Source organism: Camelus bactrianus, chromosome 1 (assembly GCF_048773025.1).
Source record: "Camelus bactrianus isolate YW-2024 breed Bactrian camel chromosome 1, ASM4877302v1, whole genome shotgun sequence".
NCBI lineage: Eukaryota > Metazoa > Chordata > Mammalia > Artiodactyla > Camelidae > Camelus > Camelus bactrianus.
In genome coordinates this window covers 9,954,148-9,975,760 of record NC_133539.1, presented here as the reverse complement: position 1 = coordinate 9,975,760, position 21,613 = coordinate 9,954,148, and the positions used below count along the sequence as shown (strand labels likewise).

The following is a 21,613-nucleotide window of genomic DNA, read 5'->3' as shown; positions in this document are numbered from 1 at the left end:
ACACACTCATACACAGATTTTTGCAGTGAACTATAATTTATTTTGTTTAATTATAAACTCATTTTAACCCCAGCTTTATTGAAGTATAATTGACAAATAAAAAGAGTATAGATTTAGGGTATACAACATGATAATTCAGTATATGTATACATTGTGAAATGATTACCACAATCGGGCTAATTAACACATCCACACTTCACATAGTTACCTTTTTTTTTATGTACATGGTAAGTGCACTTAAAATCTATTCTCTTAGCAGATTTCAAGTTTACAATACAGTAGTAGTAACTGTGGTCACCATGCTGTACATTAGATCCCCAGAAATTATTCATCTTGTTACTGAAAGTTTGTACCCTTTGACCAAGTCTTCTCATTCCTTACCCCCAACTCCTGGCAAGCACTGCTCTGCCTTCTGGTTCTGTGAGTTCAATGATTTTAGATTTCACATGTAAGTGAGATCCTTAGTATTGGTCTGTGTTTGACTTATTTCACTTAGCAAAATGTCCTCCAGGTTTATCCATGTCATGAATGGCAGAATTTTCTTCTTTTTTTAAGGCTGAATAATATTGCATTGTATATGTATCCCACATTTTCTTTATCTGTTTGTCCATCCACAGACAACTTACGTTGTTTCCATGTCTTGACTGTTGTTAAGAATGCTGCAGTGAACATGGGAGCTCATATATCTCTTTGAGATATTGATTTCATTTCCTTTGGATATACCCCCAGAAGTGGGACTGCTGGATCATATGGTAGTTCTATTTTAATTTTTTGAGAAACTTCCATATTATTTTCCATAGGGGCTGCACCAATTTACATTCCCACCAACAGTGCAGAAGGGTTTCCTTTTCTACAGCCTAGCCAGCATTTGTTATCCCATGTCGTTTTGATAGTAGCCATCCTAACTGGTATGAGGTGATATCTCACTGTGTTTCTGATTTGCATTTCTCTGATCATTAGTGATGCTGAGCGCCATTTCAGTGTGCTTGTTAGCCATTTGTATGACTTCTTTGGTAACGTATCTGTTTAGGTCCTTTGCCCATTTAAAATTTGTTCTTGTTATTTTGCTATTGAGTCATGTGAGGTAATTATAAACTCCTTAATTTAACATTCTTGTAAAAAAATTTTTAAAAACACTTTCATAAAAATTCTAGAAATTTGTTTAAAAAAATTTTACAAAAAAAAGTTTTACAAAAATGGAATCATACTGGGTGTGTGTACACACACACACACACACACACACACCCCTGACTTCTTTCACTAAGCATAGTAATTTTGACATTCATACATGTTATTGCTTATAGCAACAATTGGTTTCTTTTTATTGCTAAGTAGTATTTCCTTGTGTGGATATATCACTGTTTATCTATTCATCAGTTGTTTGGGTTGCTAGTTTTTGACTCTTAAAAATAAAGCCTACATGAATGTTTATATAGAAATCTTCCTGTGGACATGACTTTTCATTTCTGTTAGCTAAATATATAGAAGTAGAGTGAGTCGAATGGTAGCCATATAACTTTTTGATGAAACTGTTTTCCAAAGTGATTATACCACTTTACATTCCCACCAAGAAGTGCCTGAGAGTCCCACTGTTCCACATCTTTGCCAGCACAGACGGTGTGGTCAGTCTTTTCCATGTTCTCCATTCTAGTGGAAATACAGTGGCACATCACTTTGGTCTAGTTTCCCTAGTGTCTAATGATGTTGAGTATCTTTTTATATATTTATTGGCCATCTTTGTGAGTTATTTTGTGAAGTGTCTCTTTATATCTCTTATCAATTTCCTAAGTTACTTGTCTTACTATTTTTAAGTTGTAAGTGTTCTTTATGTATTCTGAATACAGTTCCTTTGTCTGCTGTATATGTTGCACATGTTTTTTTCCCAGTCTATGGCTTGCCTTTTTGTTTTTGTTAATGGCATATTTTGAAGAGCTAACATTTCATTTTGGTGAAGCCTAGTTTTGCACTCTCTCTTTTTTTTTTTTTTTTTAATAAATTATGCTTTTTTGTGTCCTAAGAAATTGTTTCCTAGCCCGTGGTTGTGAAGATACTCTATCTTTTAGAAATTTTTTAATGTGAAACTATGTTGTTTTAAATTTGGCCAGTACAAAATTTTGCTCCATTTTTAATGAATTTTTATGTATTTTGTGAAGTAAGGATCAGCGGTTTTTTTGATTATTGTTGTTGTTATTTTTTCCTTTTCTTTCCACTCCCCCCAACATGGATATCCAGTTGATCTACTTCTGTGTGTTGAAAAGACATTGTTTCCCCAGTGATTTGCCTTTGCCACTTTACAAAAAATGGATTCACCAAAAATGTGTAAATTTATTTCTGAACTCTTCTGTCCCATTGACCTGGTATGTCTGCCTTTGTGTTAATCCCACATGGTCTCAGTTATGTTGCTTTATAGTAAATCTTGAAATCAGGTAATAAATCATCCAACTTTCCAACTTTGGAAAGGAGTGGTACTTTGAGTTCAGAGGAGGATAACCTAGTGCCTACAGATAAAGATGAGATCAAACCAGTTTGCCCCAGGCTTCAGAATGCTTGGAGGTTCCTGGCATTCCCAAAGGCACATGCCAGTTTTCCAAATGAAAATGGAAATTCTTTAAAAGTCTGTTTCCAGATCTTTTGAACCATTCTTTCCTGCACCCCCAGCAGATGGGTGACTACTTCAGTCCCCGTCTTCCTGGAGAGATAGAAAGAGCACTAGACCAGAGATGCTCCAGACTAGAGGGGTGAAAATAAAGGGATTATATCCAAGTCCACCCACTGAAGTGTAGGCCTCTCATCTCCTTCGCCTTTCTCCACTCCTCCCCAGAAGCCAGCTGAACCACCACATCTAGTTGAATAGCTTCAATAAAAAAACAAAAAAACAAAAAAACCTCTACATACTAACCTTAGGGGGTCTTCCAGTGAAAAAGGACTGGATATATTTGATCATCATATGAATAAGCTCATCCGTCAACAAATCTGCCATCCACTCCCAGCTTCTGAGCATCTTTTAGTGCCTCATTGTTAAATATGAAGGTGCACCCAAGGATCACCAGATAATAAGAGGAAAACCTCAAAAGTGAAAGAATGATCCAAAACAACTTACAAGCCAACAAACAAAAAAGGAATCAAATGATGCAAGAAACAGAAGTAAACTAAGAGTAAAATAAATTAAAAAAAAGCAGAAGAGTAAAAGAAGTTGTATCCATTTTAAAAAGGGAGGAGAGGGGAAGAACACTAGGAATAAATAGTTGAGAATAAGAAGGAGCTTTTGGAAATTTAAAATTTTGTGGACAGACGAAATTGAGGAGTATTAGGGCAAGGGACTGTCATTTTTTAGTTCTAAATTTATCTAATTTTTTTCTGTGACTATTATTCATTTCTAACTGTGTACATTTATCATGTTGATAAATTAAGCATAAGGAAAGATATTAAGTTTGAATTTTTTAGTTGAGGAAGAGGACTGGCTTGGTTTCACACTGACTGTTCATGAACAAATAATGCCTGATGAGGATCTTTGAGCCAGGTTTGGGTTTGGTGTGCTGGGCAGGCACTAATACAGTGTGCATTGTTTACGGCCTTTCTCTAAATCTTTAAGCAGCGATCGCAGACGATGTTTTTCATGAGTGCAACACAGGCTATGTGGAATTTGTTGCCCCTGCTCAAATCGAGCTTGGTCACCGGATGTGTGGTATTGCTCTAACCACTTCAGCTCTCCGATCTCATTTTGTTTGTGTGTAATTTAGGGATGGTAATATAGTACCTATGTCATAGGGGTGCGATTTGACGGAAAGAGGTAAGAACTATAAATCACCTAGTACAGTGCACAGCATGTACTACGTGCTCATTAAAAAGAGCAGATTGATTTCTTGAATATGTGTAAGCACGTTTGACTGTCCTTTATGATTGGATTACTGCATTCTGTTGATTCTTAAAAAAAAGAAAGAGCAGTTGTTGGGAGGAGGGTATAGCTCAGTGATAGAGCACATGCTTAGCATGCGCGAGGTCTTAGGTTCACTCCCTAGTACCTCCATTAAAAAAAACACAAAGAACCAAAACTCAAAAAAAAGTATATTAAAAAAAAAAAAGCTGTTGTTATAACTGTCACGTAGATGGACTAGGCTGCCCTGCGCTGTTATCAGTTACCAGACTGAAAGCTTCTTGTTGCGAAAGAGTCTTTCATCTACGTTCTGCAGTGCCCATCACTGCACCTGGCCCTGAGAAACTGTGCAGCCAAGGAATGAATGAATGAACCCTTAGTTGTAACTTTCATTCTCAGTGCTATACCCTAGCTCAGGTATCAGTCTTCAGTCATTAGTGGATTTATAAGTATCTAAGAATGAGGTTTTCATAAACTTAAAATATTGCATTTCAATTACAGGCGTCGATTAGCAAGGTGAAAGTAACAGAACCATGGCTCAGTTTCCAACACCTTTTGGTGGTAAGTTTAAAAAGATTTCCCTTTTTTTCATTTACTTTGGAACCATATTTTTAAAAACTCGGTATTGTGGCAAATTTCAGATGTACACATATGTAGAGGGAAAAATATAATCAACCCATCATAAAGTTTCAGTGACTATCCACTCATGGCCAATATTGTTTCGTCTGGATTCTTTTGAGCAACTCCCAGACATCAGGTCATATCACCCACAAATACTTGTGTATGTTTCTAAAAGATAACACTTTTAAAGATATAATTCCAATACCATTATCACACCTACACAATTTACAGTAAGTCCTTAATGTCTTCAACTATCAAGTCTGTTATAATTTCCCTGATAGTCTTTAGATATTTTTTGGGGTATGGTTGGTTTGTTCAAATCAAGATCTGAACAAGAGACACACATTGTGTTAGTTCACGTGTCTCCTCTAAGTTGTTTCATTAGTGAATCCCCTTCCATCGCTGTTGTTTGTTTGTTTTGACTTTGTTTTGTTTTTTTTTTTTTTCAATTTATTTTGTTCAAGTTTCAAGTGACGGGGTCATTTCTTCTATACTTTTTCTGAAGACTGGATTTAAAGCATGGCAGTTTTGTTTGTTTTATTTTTACTTTAGTTTATCTGCTTGAAACATCAATCTGCATAAGATGTGTTTTTCAGGTAATTTTTCCTAACATTATTAGGAAAGTGTTAAATGTTGATTTTGCTTCCTGGCCCAGTTTTTGTTTTGTTCTGTTTTAAAAGGGAGCATGCCATGTTAATGAATTTCTCTTGGCAGCTGTCTAACCTAGTCATCATGAAGAGAGTAAGTCGGCACAAAGCACCAGCCCTGTGATCACATCTGTAAAAGTGATGTGCTGGTACAGAAGTCTGCCACCTTTTCAAAACCATTAGTGTTCTTGTTTTATTTTGTGTTTTGTTTTTGTCCCCAACTTAATTACTGAGCAAGCTTTTTTTATTTGCTTGTTTGTTTTTGTTTTGTCTGTTGGTTTGAAGGCTTTGCTTCTGTTTATAATTGCAGGGACGAATTCTGACAGGGCAGTAGAAGTTGCAGGGCTGTCAGGCCTGTGAGGGAAGGGATCATATCTGTCTCAGGCACCATTTTATCCCGAATGTCTAAGGCAGTGCCTGGCACACAGGAGGCGTCAGGCAAGTCTGTTTGCAGGGCCTGAATGAACCACTGCTCCACCTGTCGCTGTCATACCAAACCCTGCAGAGAGGGGAGACACAGTGTTTAGACATTTTGCTTGTGTGCTAGGCACCGTCACATACTGCCCTTCACATATTGCCTCTTCCCACCTTTTTGGAAAATTTCTGAACTTTTGGAAGCTTTCTACCTATGTAGTCTACAGGTATTTTGGTGAATTCATTTGAGGAGACCTAGCACTCCAGTGACAATGATCTCAAACGAGGGATTATCTATCTGGTCAGTCCAAGAGCCGACGCTGAAGAAGAACCTAAGGCCCTTTCCCTTTACTTTGCCATCATTTGTTTTTTTCCAGGATACCCATTTATAAAAACAGCTTCAGTGAGTTATAATCTATGTACCGTAAAATTCACTACAATCTAGTAGTTCAATATTTTTATCACCCCAAAAAGATTCTTAGGGAATCTCATAAGATACTAATTGTGAAGCTCAGTTTTTCCATAACTTTTACTTGGGGCATTTAGGACATCTGAAAATGCTGTTTTAAATTAGATTATTGCTGAAGTTTATGTAAATAAATGATGATTATTAATTTATATTTTCATACAATCCTGCTAACTTTAGGGATATGGGGTAAGTTTTTTAAAAAAGAATTTGTGCCAGTGTCTTTTTTTTTTTTGGCTTGCTTTACTCTTAGTTTTCTAATTTTATCTTCATAACTTCCAAGGATGAACAGATGTTAATTTATCAAATCATTTGTAACATAATGACAGAATCTTAAAGTACTATGGAAACAGTGTGTGTGCACACTTTGTTTTTTTTCTCCTCGAATAATTCTTTGTCTTTTCTTTGGATTGTAGGCAGCCTGGATATTTGGGCCATAACTGTAGAGGAAAGAGCGAAGCATGACCAACAGTTCCATAGTTTAAAGCCAATATCTGGATTTATTACTGGTAATTGGAGTCAGTATTTGTACATTTTTACTTATTGCAGTGCATATTTCTGTGGAAAATCTCTTATGCAGAGTGAAGGTGGGCACATATGACTGAGGGGGCAGTTTACCTATTTTGCCTTAGCCTGGGGTCTGGATTTTCACAGTTGCTTTACCTCCAGTGTACTCAAGCCCTTTTTGCTGTCCTTAATGGATGCCAGGTCACTTGTTTCAAACATATCACTGATGGGAATTGGTTAAGGTTAATGGACCACATTCTTTAAGTAATGTAGCATTGGCCTGTTGTCCTTGAGCAAAAACACTTCTTTAATTCTGATCCTGAACTGGATTGAGAAACTTAAGTAAATTAACAGATTCTGAACATAAGAAAAAAAAAGAATCTGTCTATTTCTGTGTCCCTAAAGATTCTTTTGTACTTTGCCTTTCTAGTGTCTTTCCTCTTCGATGACTCTTCAGGAATTAGCTTTAGTAAAAAAAATGAGATGTAGGTTTCCTGGGGACTTGTTTTTGTGTGTGTTTGTCTCATAGTTCTCATTAGCTTATTAACTCTTAGTCATAGATGTGGTCTTTTAATCATTGTTACTTACTCTTCATAAATATATTAAAAGTACCAAAAATTTGAAGTGTAGATGATTGGGAGTGGCAAAGAACTTTCCTATAAAGTAGACATATGGGTCATCAGTTTCTCGAGGATCCTGTAGGTGCACTTTGTCATAATGTGTAGCTGTTACCATCTTAGTTGCCAGCAGATTGATTAAGGTGGACAGTCTACCTCTACAAAATGGTATGTTTTTTTTTGAGGTGACTTTTGTTAAGTGTTAATTTCTGAAGTCATTGCTGTTGGGTTCATTTGACTGTTGCTTATAAGCTTACCATTTGGCTTTCAAAATGTATTCAGTTCAGTATTTACAGGATTATTAGCCTCCTCCTTTTTGTAATTTTGCCATAAGAGGATATCTCTCAGCTGCTGTTTTCTTCTGAAACTTTTTCCATTTAATTCACAGGTGATCAAGCTAGAAACTTTTTTTTTCAATCTGGATTACCTCAACCTGTTTTAGCACAGATATGGTAAGTTGGGACTTCATACAAGCAGAAGGTAAAATAAAATTGTCCAGTTATATCTAATTTCAATTTCTTAAGCTACAGTAGGAGAACATATATCTCTAGTCTTAAATACTCCACTACTTCTTACCAGAGAAATACTTCTGAAAAGTATCTTTCTGATAATGGAACTTAAAAAAGAAAAAAGTGGTGACACGTGCAAGGAAGCTAGCACTGTCATAAATTTGAATTTCCAGTTGAGAAATCTACATTTTGATTTTTTCCCACCAGTTTCTTTTGGCTTCATCCACATCACCCATACTCATCTGAATGTCCCACATTTCTTGCTTTATAATGTGATGGTTCTGTATCTTTCATTAAAAAGAAAGTAAAGAAAATATTTGAGGGTTAATAGTGAAATAACCGGTTTTTATTACAACATTATACAAGGTAAATGCATAATAAATATTGTTGAATTCCTTGATTAACTAGCACAAATTAGCATTCAGTCTTTGGAAATCACAGGAAAGAAAAAGAGTAAGTGAAGAAGAGTGGTAGATACAGTTTTGGGTTCTAGGTTTACGACTTTGGGAAGCTGTGCTGAATTGTTTTGCCAAGAAGCCAGTTTTCCACGATGTATAGTTCTAACAGTTAATACTTCATTTCCTGGGCTTATTAGTGTTGGGGAGGCAACTTGCCGTAGTTGAAAGAGCACATGATTTGTAGTTTGAGTCCCAACTGTATGACTTTCTATCTTTATGATTTGGAACATGTATTTACCCTCCCACCTCAGTTTTCTAATCTAGAAAATGGGAAGACTTAAAATATTTCCTTACAGGGTTATTGAGTGGATTAGCAGAGAAACAGTATATAAAGGACTTAGTGTAGGCCCTGGCACATGATAGGTCCTCAAAACAAAACCCTCAAAAGGTAGCTGATATCATCATCAGGGACTGGGGATTCCACATAACTAAATTATCCAACTAATTGGTTGTCCCCTTAAATCATCAACTTTTAAATTTTTTAATTTTATGGAAATTAATAAAGACTAATATAGTTCTTGTTACCTTAAAATTTTTTTAATTCTTTAATTTTTTAATTTTTTAAACATATCCATCCATACATATTTTTTTCTTTTCAGATTCTTTTCCATTATATCTTTTTACAAGAAGTTGAATACAGTTCCCTGTACTATAAAGTAGTAGGTCAATCATGTGTATTCTTTAATTTGTGGGGGGAGGGGGATAAGGTAATTAGGTTTACTTATTTATTTTTAGAGGAGATACTGGGGATTGAACCCAGGACCTCATGCATGCTAAACATGCACTCTACCACTTGACTTATACCCTCCCCTCCTTGTTGCCTTTAAGCAGAGTCTACAGAATGTAATCTAATCTTGATTATAAGTGTCATCAGTGTGAAAATCATTAAGTATGTTCTGAAATAGCAAAACTTTCATAGGGAATTATGTATTATTTATGTGTGGGCATATTTGAATTGAAATTAAATCCTACCAGATTCCTGTGCTTTTTTTGGTATCTGCTTTATTTTCTTTTTCCTGGTTGTCAGCACATTGGCTGCCAGACAGTCTCAACTGTGTTGCCCTTCTGGTATTAACTTCTGATCTACTTTGAACTAGAAAAATGAGATAACCAGCTTTTTTTTGGAATTATTTTTAAAAATAAAGTAAAATGCAGAGAGAGAGGGAGAAAGAGAACACTCATGCGTATGTGCACACAAGGGCACTGACCTGTTGGTTCAGTGCATGAGTCTCAATGCAAGAGACTTGTGATGTCTGTGTTAAACCTCTTTTGCTTTGTGTCCTGGTATGTGTTTCACACTATCTAGTGAGTCAAGATCACTCATTAGAACTTCCTTTCCCAGACTTAACTTCATCCACTGAATTCTGCTTTTATACTGTATTTGCAATCTGTGAAGGTTCATTCAGGAAGCAGTCTTATAATGAATACTCTGCTGCAAGGACATCTTACTTTACATTTATTCATTCAACAGTGGAAAAATATTTATTACATGTCTTCTATGGGGCAATGACTGTTGCAGGTGCTGGGAATACAGCTGTGAACAAAATAGAGAAAATGTGTGCTTTCATAGAAATTGCAATCCAGTGGAAGGAGGTGGTCAATAATAGCATAAAAATTGTTACATGTTAATGAGTATATTGGAGAAAAATAAAATACTATTTAGGAAACTTCACTTTTTTTCAATTAAGACAGCTGTTAGTTTTCCAAACTGGTTTTTTTTTTAAACCAGTGTATACCAAGTCATTTTTGCAGACTTATTCTTTTCATAGGGAAAATTTTTATTAACAGTGAAGATAATGAGTTGGCAGACTTAGGTTGAATCCAAAATTTTCTTTGTCTTCAATTTTTCTCTGACATTTTGTCAAATAAATTTGTGATGGCGTATTTTACTTTTCATCAAGAATTGCTATTAGAGATTTTTTAAAAAGTTTCTTCTGTATAGCACAGGGAACTATGTTCAATATCTTGTAATAACCTTTATTGAAAAATATGAAAATAAATATATGTATGTATATGCAGGACATTGTGCTGTACACCAGAAGTCGACACATTGTAATTGACTGTACTTTAATTAAAAAAAAAAAAAGAAGAATTGCTATGGGGGAAAAACACACCTCTAAGTATCTTTTCCCAAAATAAATTTTTTTTAATTTTATATTTTATTGAAGTATAGTTGATTTACATTAGTTTCAGGTATACAGCAAAGTGATTCAGTTATACATGTATATGTATATTTTCAGATTCTTTTCCATTATATGTTATTACAAGAAATGGAATATCGTTCCCTGTGCTATATAGTAAGTACGTAGAAATATCTCAGGAAAGCAGTTTTGAGTTTCATGAACCACAGATGTCCCGCTAAGGTGCCGGAATGGTGCAGGGCAGAGCACGAGTGAGATCCGTCGTTCAGCACTAGCTCTGATGCTTGTTCACTTTATAAGCCTGGGCAGTACTTCACCTCTTCAAACTTAGGTTTTTAAACTTATAAATAACAGCTGACCTAATGAAATCATTTTTTTCTCCCTCTTGCGCTCATCTTGTGTTCTCCTGTGGTTTTTCTAGTTGGGTCACAGGAAAGGCCCATACCCCTTTTGGTAGAGAGAGGATTGGGTTTGAGTCTAAAGTTTTATTTTAGGCAGTCCCTGTGTCAGTCATCTGGGGAAGAAGAAAATACTGGATTGAGAACTGGGAACTGTTTCTAGTTTCCCTCTGTCTCTGGACCTTACTTTCTTTGCTCTGGACCTTTTTTCAAATACATGAGTGATGTGGACTGCTGGGGAGTGTCTGTCAGAAACCTTTATAACTTTGTTCCATGTAGAAACTATATTTCAGTTTCAACTAATTTATGAACTTTTAAATTGTAACTTATTAATACTTTGGGGCTACTTATCTCTTCAATCCAGTTTCTAATTAAGAACACAGGAAAACCTGAATTCTCCCTCAGAGGACGGATTCAAGTCAGTGTATATAGTGCCAAATTGTAACAGTGGCCAAAGACAATACATCTTCCTAGAAATTGTCTTAATAATAAGGAGCTGGACGGAAACTTGCCAATATTCTATATCCTTTTGGCAACTTACATGCTTAATGTTGTTCCAGCCTTGGCACAGTGTGGAGAGGGAGAAGAAGAAAGCAGAGGGGAAAGGACAAGATCCAGAGATGTGGGGGAAAAATTAGAACAGCTTGGTGACCTGGTTCAAGGATGGGGCAAGGGGGCAGGGCAAACACCTGTACGACGCCTTAGGATTCTATCTTAGGATACTTCTGAGTATATGTCAGAAGGGCCTTCAGCCTCCAGCAAGATCAATTTGCCAAAGTCATTTACCAAAAAAAAAAAAAAAACCAAAACCCAAAACACCCTGTACATTCCAGAGTCTTCAGCATCTCTGTTCATGACACTGACCATCTGTCCAGCTACTGGGAGCCATGCCTGGTGCCTCTCCTTACGCTACACAACAGATCCATCAGCGTATCCTTTTGACTCCATTTACAGACTGTATCCCCAACCTGGCCATTTCGTTCTGTCTCCTTTGCTACCATCCTGAATTGTCATCTCTCACCTGTGTCCACTCTTGGAGCGTCCTGACCAGAGTTGCTCTTCCACACCTGCGCCTTTGGATTCCATTCTCCAAGCAGCACCAAGCAATTTTTTTTAAAACTAAATCTGTTTAAAACCCTCTATTGAAAAGAAAACCCAGAGTCATTACCAAGGCTGTAAGGACCAATATGATCTGGGCTCTTGCTTTTTCCTTCTTTTCTCATTTTGTACCACTCCCTTCCTCAATTTTTGCACTCTGGTTTCACTGAGCTTCTTTCTGTTCTTTAAATGGACTTCTTTTGCCTCAGGGGCATCACAGTTGGCATTTCCTCTTTCTGTAATGCAGCTCTTCTGGAGCCTCACCTATCTGGCTGATTGCCCTCCAGGTTTCATTTCATGTGTCGTCTCCCCAGAGAAGTGCTTCTTGACCCCTGGTCTAGAGTAGTTCCCTCTGCCACCTGCTCCTACCCAACATGTCTGCTTTCCCATGTCCTTGTTTTATTTCTTAATAGCATTTATCGTCATGTGGGATAATCTGAATAGTTAGTTTTCTTGTTGAGCGTCTGCTGCCACTGAAACAAGCTCTCTGAGGGCAGGAACCTTGCCTGTCTTTTTTCTTGGTTGTAAGCGCAGTTGCTAGATAGCGCCGAGACCTTAGTAGGTGCCCCTGTTCAAAGAATATTTGTTGCCGGGAGGGTGTAGCTCGGTGGTTGAGTGCATGCCTAGCTTGCATGAGGTCCTGGGTTCAATCCCCAGTACCTCTGTTAAAAATATAAACTCAATAAACCTAATTACACCTACCCCCCAAAAAATATTGTTGGAGGAATAAACAAACAGATGATTGAGTGATTAGACCTGGTTAATCTGCCCAGTGAGAGAGATGAGCAGCCTGTGATGAGCCTTGTGGATGAGGTGGGCCCCTAAAGGCACCTGTCGGCTGCAGCTCTGGTGCAGTGAATGAGATGGAGCAAGAAGGGGCTGGTCTCCCGCCTCCCCCAAACCCTGTGATAAACAGAATAGTTGCAGAATTGCTTCACTTAGCCCTACCACCAACACCAAACCCATTCGGGGCGTTCCAGGTCACTGACAGTTGTTTTGTTTGTAGATGGAGGATATACGAAGTACTGTGTTCAGAAGTTACTCGCATTAGTTTTTTTCCTCCCTTCCTCCTATGTGAACATGTTACTTATTTAAAATACTGTTACTTTTATTTATTTCTGTTTTTATTCAGTTGGGGGATCTCTCATCTTTGTGGACTGAATTTCATTTTTTGACTGCATAACACATTAACAAGGTTCCCAAAGCCAAACTGCACAAAAATGTAAACTCAGAGAAGGGTCACGGCCTCTCCTATCCTTTCATCTCATTCTTACTTGTTTTATTAATTTCTATTATCCTTTCTTTGTTTTTGTGGGAAAAAAGCATGTCCGTAATACATTATGTATACGAATTTATATTTAAATTATTTCCTCTTTCCTTCTTCCTTTGCAGGTAACCTCCTTCTTTTGTTCTTTGCTTTTCTTACTTAACAACATGTCCTGGAGATCACTCATATCATTCCATAGAGATCTTTCTCATTTTCTTTTTACAGTTATATAATACTTACTGTGGAAGATATACCATAGTTTATTCAACCAGTCTCCTGTGTTGTCTGCATCTGGGTTGTTTCTTTTTTAAATAATTAACTAACTAATATTTATTTATTTAATTGAAGTATAGTCAGTTTACAATGTTGTGTCAATTTCTGGTGTACAGACAGCATAATGTTTCAGTCATACATATACATATTTTTATATTCTTTTTCATTATAGGTTACTACAAAATACTGAATGAAGTTCCTTTGTGCTAAATACATAGTAGAAACTTGTTTATCTGGGTTTGTGAGGGTTTTCCTTGTAGTTTCAATTGTACGGGATAGTCTTCTAAAGTTCAGTAGGTATTCTGTGAGAATTGTTTTACATGTAGATGCATTTTTGATGTATTTGTGGGAGAGGCTGAGCTCTGTGGCCTTTTACTCTGCCACCTTGAAGCTCTAGATTATTTCTAATACTTTGCAATTACAAATAATGCTGCAAAGTGAGTTAAAGTATATGTATTTTTGTATTGTTGGAGATACAGCTTCAGGGTAAATTTCTAGGGTTGAATTGCTGTGTCAGAGAGTAAATGCATATATAGTTCTGTAGATGTTGCCAGATTTTACTCCATTTGGAGTTGAAGCACTTTTCCCACTGACAGTATATAAGAGTGGTATGTGGTTTATTTGTACAAGTCAAGCAAAAACCTTACCCTTAGAACTCAGCATGCTTGTGGTCCTTTTCTCATCTCAGCCAAGCCTGTTGTTATGTACAGATTTTAATAATAGACTAAACATTGTAGTTAAGATTTGTTTGTTTTCAAGAGTCATAAATAGCAATCATTCGACTTATTTTTTATTAGAAACACTTTTTATCATCCTGTTTTTATAACTTTAGAAGTTTTGTAAATTTAATTTCTCAGACTCTTAGTTTTTTGGGGTGATTATGAGAAATGAGTAAACTGAGAAATAACTATAAATAGGAGATGAAGTGGCTCACAGAGCTGAAATCATTTTTGCAAAGAAGTCTTGAGAAACAGAAAGAATTCTAACTTGATTCCAGTGTATTGGGAGGCGGCAGGGAGGAGAGCTGAACTTTGCAGGAGTAATGACTCTATTTCCAAAAAGACTTTGCATTTTTACTACCAAGGAGTCCCAACAGTTAAGTTTTGTTAGTTGAGAAAAAGAACTTTTTAAAAACGATTACACAAAATTCTCAAAAAAGTTTTGGGATTGTGGTGGGTATTTAGAACCTGAGCATTACATGTTTCTTCTTCCATTGAGGCTTCTTCTAATTAAGCCAGTACTAGGAAGTCTTGTCTCCCCTAACCCACTCGCTATCCCACACTGGATATTTCCGTTTCTCTCCAGAAAGCATGTTTTGGGGGCAGTGGTGTGGGGAATAAGGAGTAGGAATCTTATCTACCTGATTTTTTTTTTAAGTATGCCTGTCGATGCTGATTTTGGGGAACTTTTATCCAGGAAAACCATTTGAAACAGCTGAATATCTTTTAAAAAATATTTAATAAAAGAAAGAAAGCTCACCATTTCATTTTATTTATTTAACTTCCTTTATAAAACCTGAAAGATACTGCAAAAATAAAGCAACCAGAGACCAGTCTCAATTAAGATCATAGACACGGAAAATTGAAGCAAATGCTTAGCAAATAGAATTTCACAATGTATGAAAACTATGACCAACTTGAGTGTATGCCAGGGGTGCAAGATTGGTTCAGAATCAAGAAATTCTCACAACATTATTATATCAGCAGAGAAAAGGAAAAAGAAAATGTGTGGTCAGATCAGCACATGCTGATTAGGCATTTGGTAAAAAATACAGTAACCATTTCTAATAAGTAGAAAAGGGAACTGCTTAAATATGTCAAATTACTTTCTAAAAATCAGTACCAAATATTATTCTAAATAATGAAACACTATGGCCATTTTGTTTAAACTCAAAAGTAAGCGGGGATGCTCACTGATTCAGGGATGTCTTAGAGGCAATAAGACCAATAAAAAAGGAATGGTGTAAATACTGGAAATGAAAGTTAACTCTCTGTTTGTCTAGTTATGAGATTGTGTAAGATTCATAGAAGTTTGGTAAGATAGCTGAGTACAGCCAACAGAAATGATTAATAAAGCAGAATTTTTCTCTGTGCTTGAAATAAACACCTGAATATGGAAGTGGGGGGAATGCTGTAAGTAAAAGAGCGACAAGAAGGATAAAATTCCTAATAATACGTTTAACAAGAAATGTAAATACTTGTATGAAGGAAGTGAAATAATCTTATTAAAGGAAATATTAGTAGAACTGAACATACTATTTTCTTTGGACAAACTATCATAAATATGTCAGTTCTCTAAAAATTAATGTATCTAATGCAGTTTCATCTTCGATTTCAATAGAGTTGTTTGCAGAATAGATAAATGATCTTAATGTTCATAGGGAAGAAGAAATATCTGTGAATAGCCAAAGTTAAAAAAAAAAAAAAAAGGCTTGTTAGATACTAGAACATGCCATACAGTCTAGTACAATCAGATTATTGTCACATTGACCTGGGACTTGTTCACTCAGAGTAGATAATCCAAAAATAGGTCTCATTTCATATGAACATTTCATAAACCGTAAAAATATTTTTTACTTCAGTGGGAAGAGGATGGATTAATTAATAAGTATTGCTGAGAAAGCTAGGTATCCATTGGGATACACTCTACACAAATGCATGCAGTTACAGTTGGTTTCAAGATTGAAATATAATAAAATAATACAACCTTAGAAAATAAAGCTATATGATGAAAGGAATATTTTATATATATAAAAATGTAGAATTTCAGTACGGTAAAGATACGATACACAAGATGGACAAAGTTTTAGAAAGTCAACAACTGACAGTTGATATGTAATATACAGTGAGCTCTTTTAAACTGACAAGGAAAAGATATGCAATCCACCAGAAAAGTTGGCAAAGAACGTGAATGAGCAGTTCGTGGAAGTACCAATCCAGATGTCCAAGAAACATGGCAAGCGATGCTCAAGGCCGCTAGCAGTGAGTGAAATTCAGATTCCACTGCTGTGGTTTGCTGAAGGGGGTCATGGACCCCAAAAGGCCTGTGGCGCTCCTCCCTGAGGCAGAAGGGGGTTCCCCTAGCCTTGGGTTTCCCTTTAATGACTTTATGACCTTTTACATTTTTCCTGAAGAATAGTGTTGACTTTTACAATTCTTCCCAGTTTTAGTGATTTTTACTCTTTGTTGTATTATCACGCTTTTTATTGTGACTCATGTTCTCTTTCTTTAACTCCAGTGACATAGGGTTATCCTCTGTGTCACTTAATTTTCCTTTTTTTTTTTTTTTTTTATATTTTCTGGATGTGGCTCCTTTAAAGAATGGCTAATCATGGCATGTTAATTCCAGCTAGTCTTAACTTTTGATATTCCAAATGAACGTTTTTTTAAGATAGGTTTGTAAAATAAATCCTCACACCTTTAATATCTAGACTTCAACAGATCTAAATGACCTTTTTTAATGTGTGCCAAAGAGGTTAAATCATGAATATACACAGTTTTGGTTTGCAAAATGTAGTTTCTGGTTGCAACTACAAACCCCTTTTTTCCTTTTGCTTACTCTTCTTTGAGAGAAATACTTCACGAATAGCTCATTGGAAGTTGCATTTGACCGTTTATGTTTGAGCACCACTTTCAAATAGTTAAGCGCATTTGTAAGCTCATTTAATTAATTTTCCCAGTTTTAAAAGGATGATAGTATTATAGCATAGCATAGCAAGTCATGTCCCCATAGTGAGGTTTGTAGGACCCCAAAGAGGTGCTGATGCAGTCTAGTCAAGTGTCCTGAAATAAACTGTTTCTAAATACTTTTCTCCCTTAATAGCTTTATTGTCACGTAAAGGGTATATTCATTGGTTTTTAGTCTGTTCAGAGTAGTGCAACCACCACCGCTGTCCAGTTTAGAAGATTTTCATCACTCCAAAAGGAAACCCTGTTTAATGTCCATAGTATATATATCCTGAAACGGAGACTGAAAATTACCTTGTGTGTCATCTAAGTAAAGAGTAACACAATAAAAAGTATTTCACATTTATATAAAACCTGATCCATTTTCCCCTACAGCTTGGTAAACAAGTTTTGTTTTTGCTTTGTTTTGTTCTCCGTGGGATCAAGGGAGCTGTTTAGTTTTTGTGTGGGTGGGAGTGGTGGTTTGCGGAAGGTTCTTTTAGGGTCACAGTCATTCTAAGCATAAACTGTTGGCTTGCAGGGCGCTAGCTGATATGAACAATGATGGGAGGATGGATCAAGTGGAGTTCTCCATAGCTATGAAACTCATCAAACTGAAGCTGCAAGGCTATCAGCTCCCCAGTACGCTTCCCCCTGTCATGAAACAGCAACCAGTTGCTATTTCTAGTGCACCAGCGTTTGGTAAGTCTGAAATGGGATCAGTTCCTGTATTTCATTGTATATTTTTAAGATAAATATTTCCCCTTTTCCCCCCCTTTTAATTTGTAGCGTTGTGAAATTCTAGGAGGTAGTTCTGTCTGAAAAATGATGGCCCTGTGCAAAAACGATAGTGCCAGAAGAGAAGTGTGTTCACAGTCTAACCCTGGAGTGAGAGTAATGAAAACAAAAGCCAAGGTGCAGATGGTCAGGGAAGCAGAAACAAGCTTGAATGTACGGTTATGTCTTCTGTCTCTTCTTGCTCTTCTGGGATTCTTGTCTCTTCACATTGACACATACTTCCTTTTGGTTTTCTGTTTCCAAGATATCTTTGTGTTTCCTTGTGCATAAATATCTCCTTTGGTTAATGGTGTCTAGAGATATGTATTCTATTCATGGTATGGAGGCAATTGGCCACAGTAAGTGCTTTCTTAGAACAAAATACCACGGGGAAAAAAGTAAACATTATCATCCCAATTTAAAAAATAATTCTATAAAAAGCTGTCTTTTAGTCAGATCTTTTTTCTTAAAAATTAAATAGTAATTAGTTGACTAAGATCACCAACAGTTCTGATTTCTTCTCTATTCTTACCCTAGACTTTAATTATTTAGGTTGATTTAGAGATCATGGTAATCAGATCTAACATCTGATTCATGGGAAAGTTCCTAGACTGTTTAAACAAAACACAAAAATTGTGGATAGAGTTTCTCTCCCTCTCTTCATCCCAGTGTATCTGATGACAAGTGATACAGTGAAGGAGATTGGGGAGGGGCAGTCGGTAGTCGTTCAGGTTGTCTCTGCTACAAGGAAGGATAAGCTGAGATAAATAAATGGCACGTTTTTACTTAATAGAGTTAAAACATGCATTGTTTAGCTGCAAGTCTGGTTATTTTAAGGGGAAAGTTACAGATTTGGGGTGAGGCAAATAGGATAGTGACCCAAGAGAAGAAGGAAAAATTCAAAAAGTCAGGTGTGAGCAAAGGCTAGGAAGAGCGGTAGTGAACAGTGCAGTCGGCTCCAAGGGCCCAGGACCCCTCTTCCCCTAGTCTATTGCCTGTTCACAGCACCCGGCCCTTATGCCAGCTTCTTTATTTTTTTCTTTAAAGGTAGTTTAATTTCTAGTTCACTTTTTTTTTCGGTGGGGGTGCAGTAATTACGTTTTATTTTATTTTATTATTTATTTTTTGAATGGAGGTCCTGGGAATCAAACCCAGGACCTCAAGCCTACTAAGCTTGCTCTGCTACTGAGCTATGCCCTTAACCAGCTTGTTTAAAAGTGGACGTTGCTCTGAATCTCTGAAAGTCCCTGTAGCCAACGTTTGGTTGGGACCCAAAACAGCTAAAATGTGTTTGGTTCTCTTTTGGCCTCCCCTCCAGGGCTGCAAGAGGAAACCTCGGAGTGGAGAAGGGGTCAGATAACCACGGGCATCCCATTTCCTCGTTTCCCCTCAAACCCAGGTGTCAGTAATTCTTCCTCTGACATTTAATATGTCTTCTCTTATTCCGTTCTGCTGTAGGAATTTCAGCTCTAGGAATATTGCCGATTTATTTTCAGGACGTGGTGGCCTCCCTGCCAGAGGGTTGTACAGTCATTGAGTCACCCGCCACCGCCTCTAAGGAAAGCCGGGATTTCTGAGCTGCTCTCCTGCCTTGGCTCTTCCCCTTGGCTTCTCTGCTGCCTTCCCTCCCCTCGTTCTTGTCGCATCAGCATTCTCAGTTAACTATTTTCAAGAGGATTAATCATGAGGGAATAGCAGAAAATGAGAAAAGTTAAAGTACATGGTCCAAAAAAACCCACTTTGCCCACGTTTACTCACAGATCTGGCCTTTGCTATTAAATCTAGTTCCAGCCTCTCAGCTCAGCCCAAGCTAATATTTTTCTTACGCGTCTTCTGGCGACTTGATAACTTGAGAACACACTTTATTACTGTTGTCATCTTCTAATTAATATTAGACATTATCTGACCATAGATTTCCTAGCCCTGTGGTAGGCCTTCACATAAAGTATTTTATTTGGTCACAACAGGAACCCTAAAAGTGTGCAGATGTTATTGGCCCTGTTACATAAACGAGTGAACTGAGATTCCAAGAAGTTGAACAGTTTGCTCAAGACCGTATTTCTGAAAGGGAAGTAGAGCCTCTCCAAACTCAGAGTTTTCCTAAAGATTCTTGATTTTCTTACCGCATTCCCTCTCCCACTTTCATTGTTCCACAGGCATCAGAGTGGCGTGGGGTGTCATCCCTCTTCCACGGTTAATGCAAATGTTAACACCCCATGGAATTAAGACTGGGTAGGGGTTGAACAATCATTTTGTTAAGAAGAGGAAAATGGGGCGCAGTGATCCTGTGACTTTCCTACGGGTCCCCAGCTGTATTGCAGGACATTCTATGAGTGCCTCATCCCTTCTTCCTGCGGTGAATTTGCAGACAGCATAATTCTTCTTTTCAATATTTTTAAGCCCCAGCTGTGTCCTGGCTGCTGGGAAGATGGTGGCAGCAAGAAAGACATCATGGCTCCTGCTGCAGTGGGGCTGCTTGTTAAATTGGGGGAAGCAAACAAATGGTAATTCCATAAAACAGCATAATGTGAGAGAGACTGACAGGACAGGGGTTTATGGGAGACTTCTCTGAGGAGATAGCTTTTGAGCTGGCTTAGGGATGAGAGCCATGTGAGGGGAGAAGACCACCAGGCAAAAGCAACAGGTCCTAAGGCAAAAATGAGCTTGGTTCACAGGAGGAACAATAGTGAGAGCCTTGGGGGGAGAGTGTAGCTCAGGAGTAGAGCGTGTGCTTAGTATGCATGAAGTCCTGGGTTAGATCCCCAGTATCGCCATCAAAAATAAATAAATAAGCAAATAAATAAAACTAATTACCCTCCCAAAAGAAGCAAAAAAAAAAAAAAAAGATACGTTAAAAAAAGAGAGAGCCCTGTAGCTGGAGTATCCTTAGGCCTTAAGGTCAGGTGGTAAGGCAGGAGCCAGATGGCTTGGGACCTGATAAAACCACTAAGGAGTTAGCATTTTTTTTTCTAAATGCAATTGAAAGCTTTTAACCAGGGATGTCACGTGGTTGAAAGACACTTAGGAAAAATAATCTGTGTTATCTGAAGACTGGATTGCGGGGGTGGGGGGAGGGTACCACAGGGAGATGATGGTAGAATCAGGGAAATCAGAGAGGAGGCTTTTTGCCTCTGGCAAGAGATAAGGCGATTTAGATCCTGGGTGGTGATAATCCACGTGGAAGTTAGGTAGAGTTGGATTCATGATACCCTGTATTGCGGAGGAAAAGTACATCAGATTTTGGCAGTATTGAGTTTGAGGGCCCTAGTACATTTCCAAGCGGAGATGTTAAAGAGGCAGATGAATCTTTGTGTCTGCGACTCAGGAGGGGTCTGTCAGCCCTGGGAGAGTTTGAGTGTGGATGGCATTGAAACCCCTGGGACTGGATATCTTAGAAAGTTGTGAGAGGATTTCAGTCTTTCCATTGAAGCAGAGGATATAACATGGAGAATCCCACACGTGGGTCGTCAGGAAAATGAAACTTAAGGACTGAGGGACTGATCAGTCATTTACAGGAAACTGAAACTGATCCCATGACCAATGAACTTCCACCAAGAGCCTCTCCTCCTCCTCAAGTCCAGTGCTTGGACTCTGACTGCATTCTCCCCTCGTTGTTGCCCGTAAGTCCAGCCCACCCCAAAGCCTCAGAGGACTCACCTGTAGCTTGCTACAGTTTGCATGTCCTGAATTTTAGTCCTTCTGCTGTTTCTGAATAAACTCAACTTCTGGTAATGCAGGCTTGCCTCAGTTTCCCTCTTTATCTAGGTTGACAAAGTGTAGCTAGAGCAGGTTGAAGACCTAGGACCATCCCTGGCCATCTGTGACATTTAAAAGTCTAGTAGAAGGGAAGAAGCCAGAAACAGAGTGAAGTGGGAGGAGGC

General features: G+C 37.6%; 1 protein-coding gene across 4 annotated transcripts in view; it reads left to right on the top strand.

Moving 5' to 3' along the window:
- The window catches only part of ITSN1 (intersectin 1), a 189,631-nt gene that overhangs the window by 46,048 nt on the left and 121,970 nt on the right, over positions 1-21,613 (top strand). For all 4 annotated transcript variants that reach the window (XM_074360306.1, XM_074360299.1, XM_074360269.1 and 1 more), the window contains exons 2-5: positions 4,376-4,435; positions 6,439-6,531; positions 7,535-7,598; positions 17,497-17,657. In XM_074360306.1, the coding sequence (XP_074216407.1) occupies positions 4,408-4,435; positions 6,439-6,531; positions 7,535-7,598; positions 17,497-17,657 (346 nt within the window). In that variant the 5' untranslated portion in view covers positions 4,376-4,407. The remainder of the gene's footprint in view (positions 1-4,375; positions 4,436-6,438; positions 6,532-7,534; positions 7,599-17,496; positions 17,658-21,613) is intronic.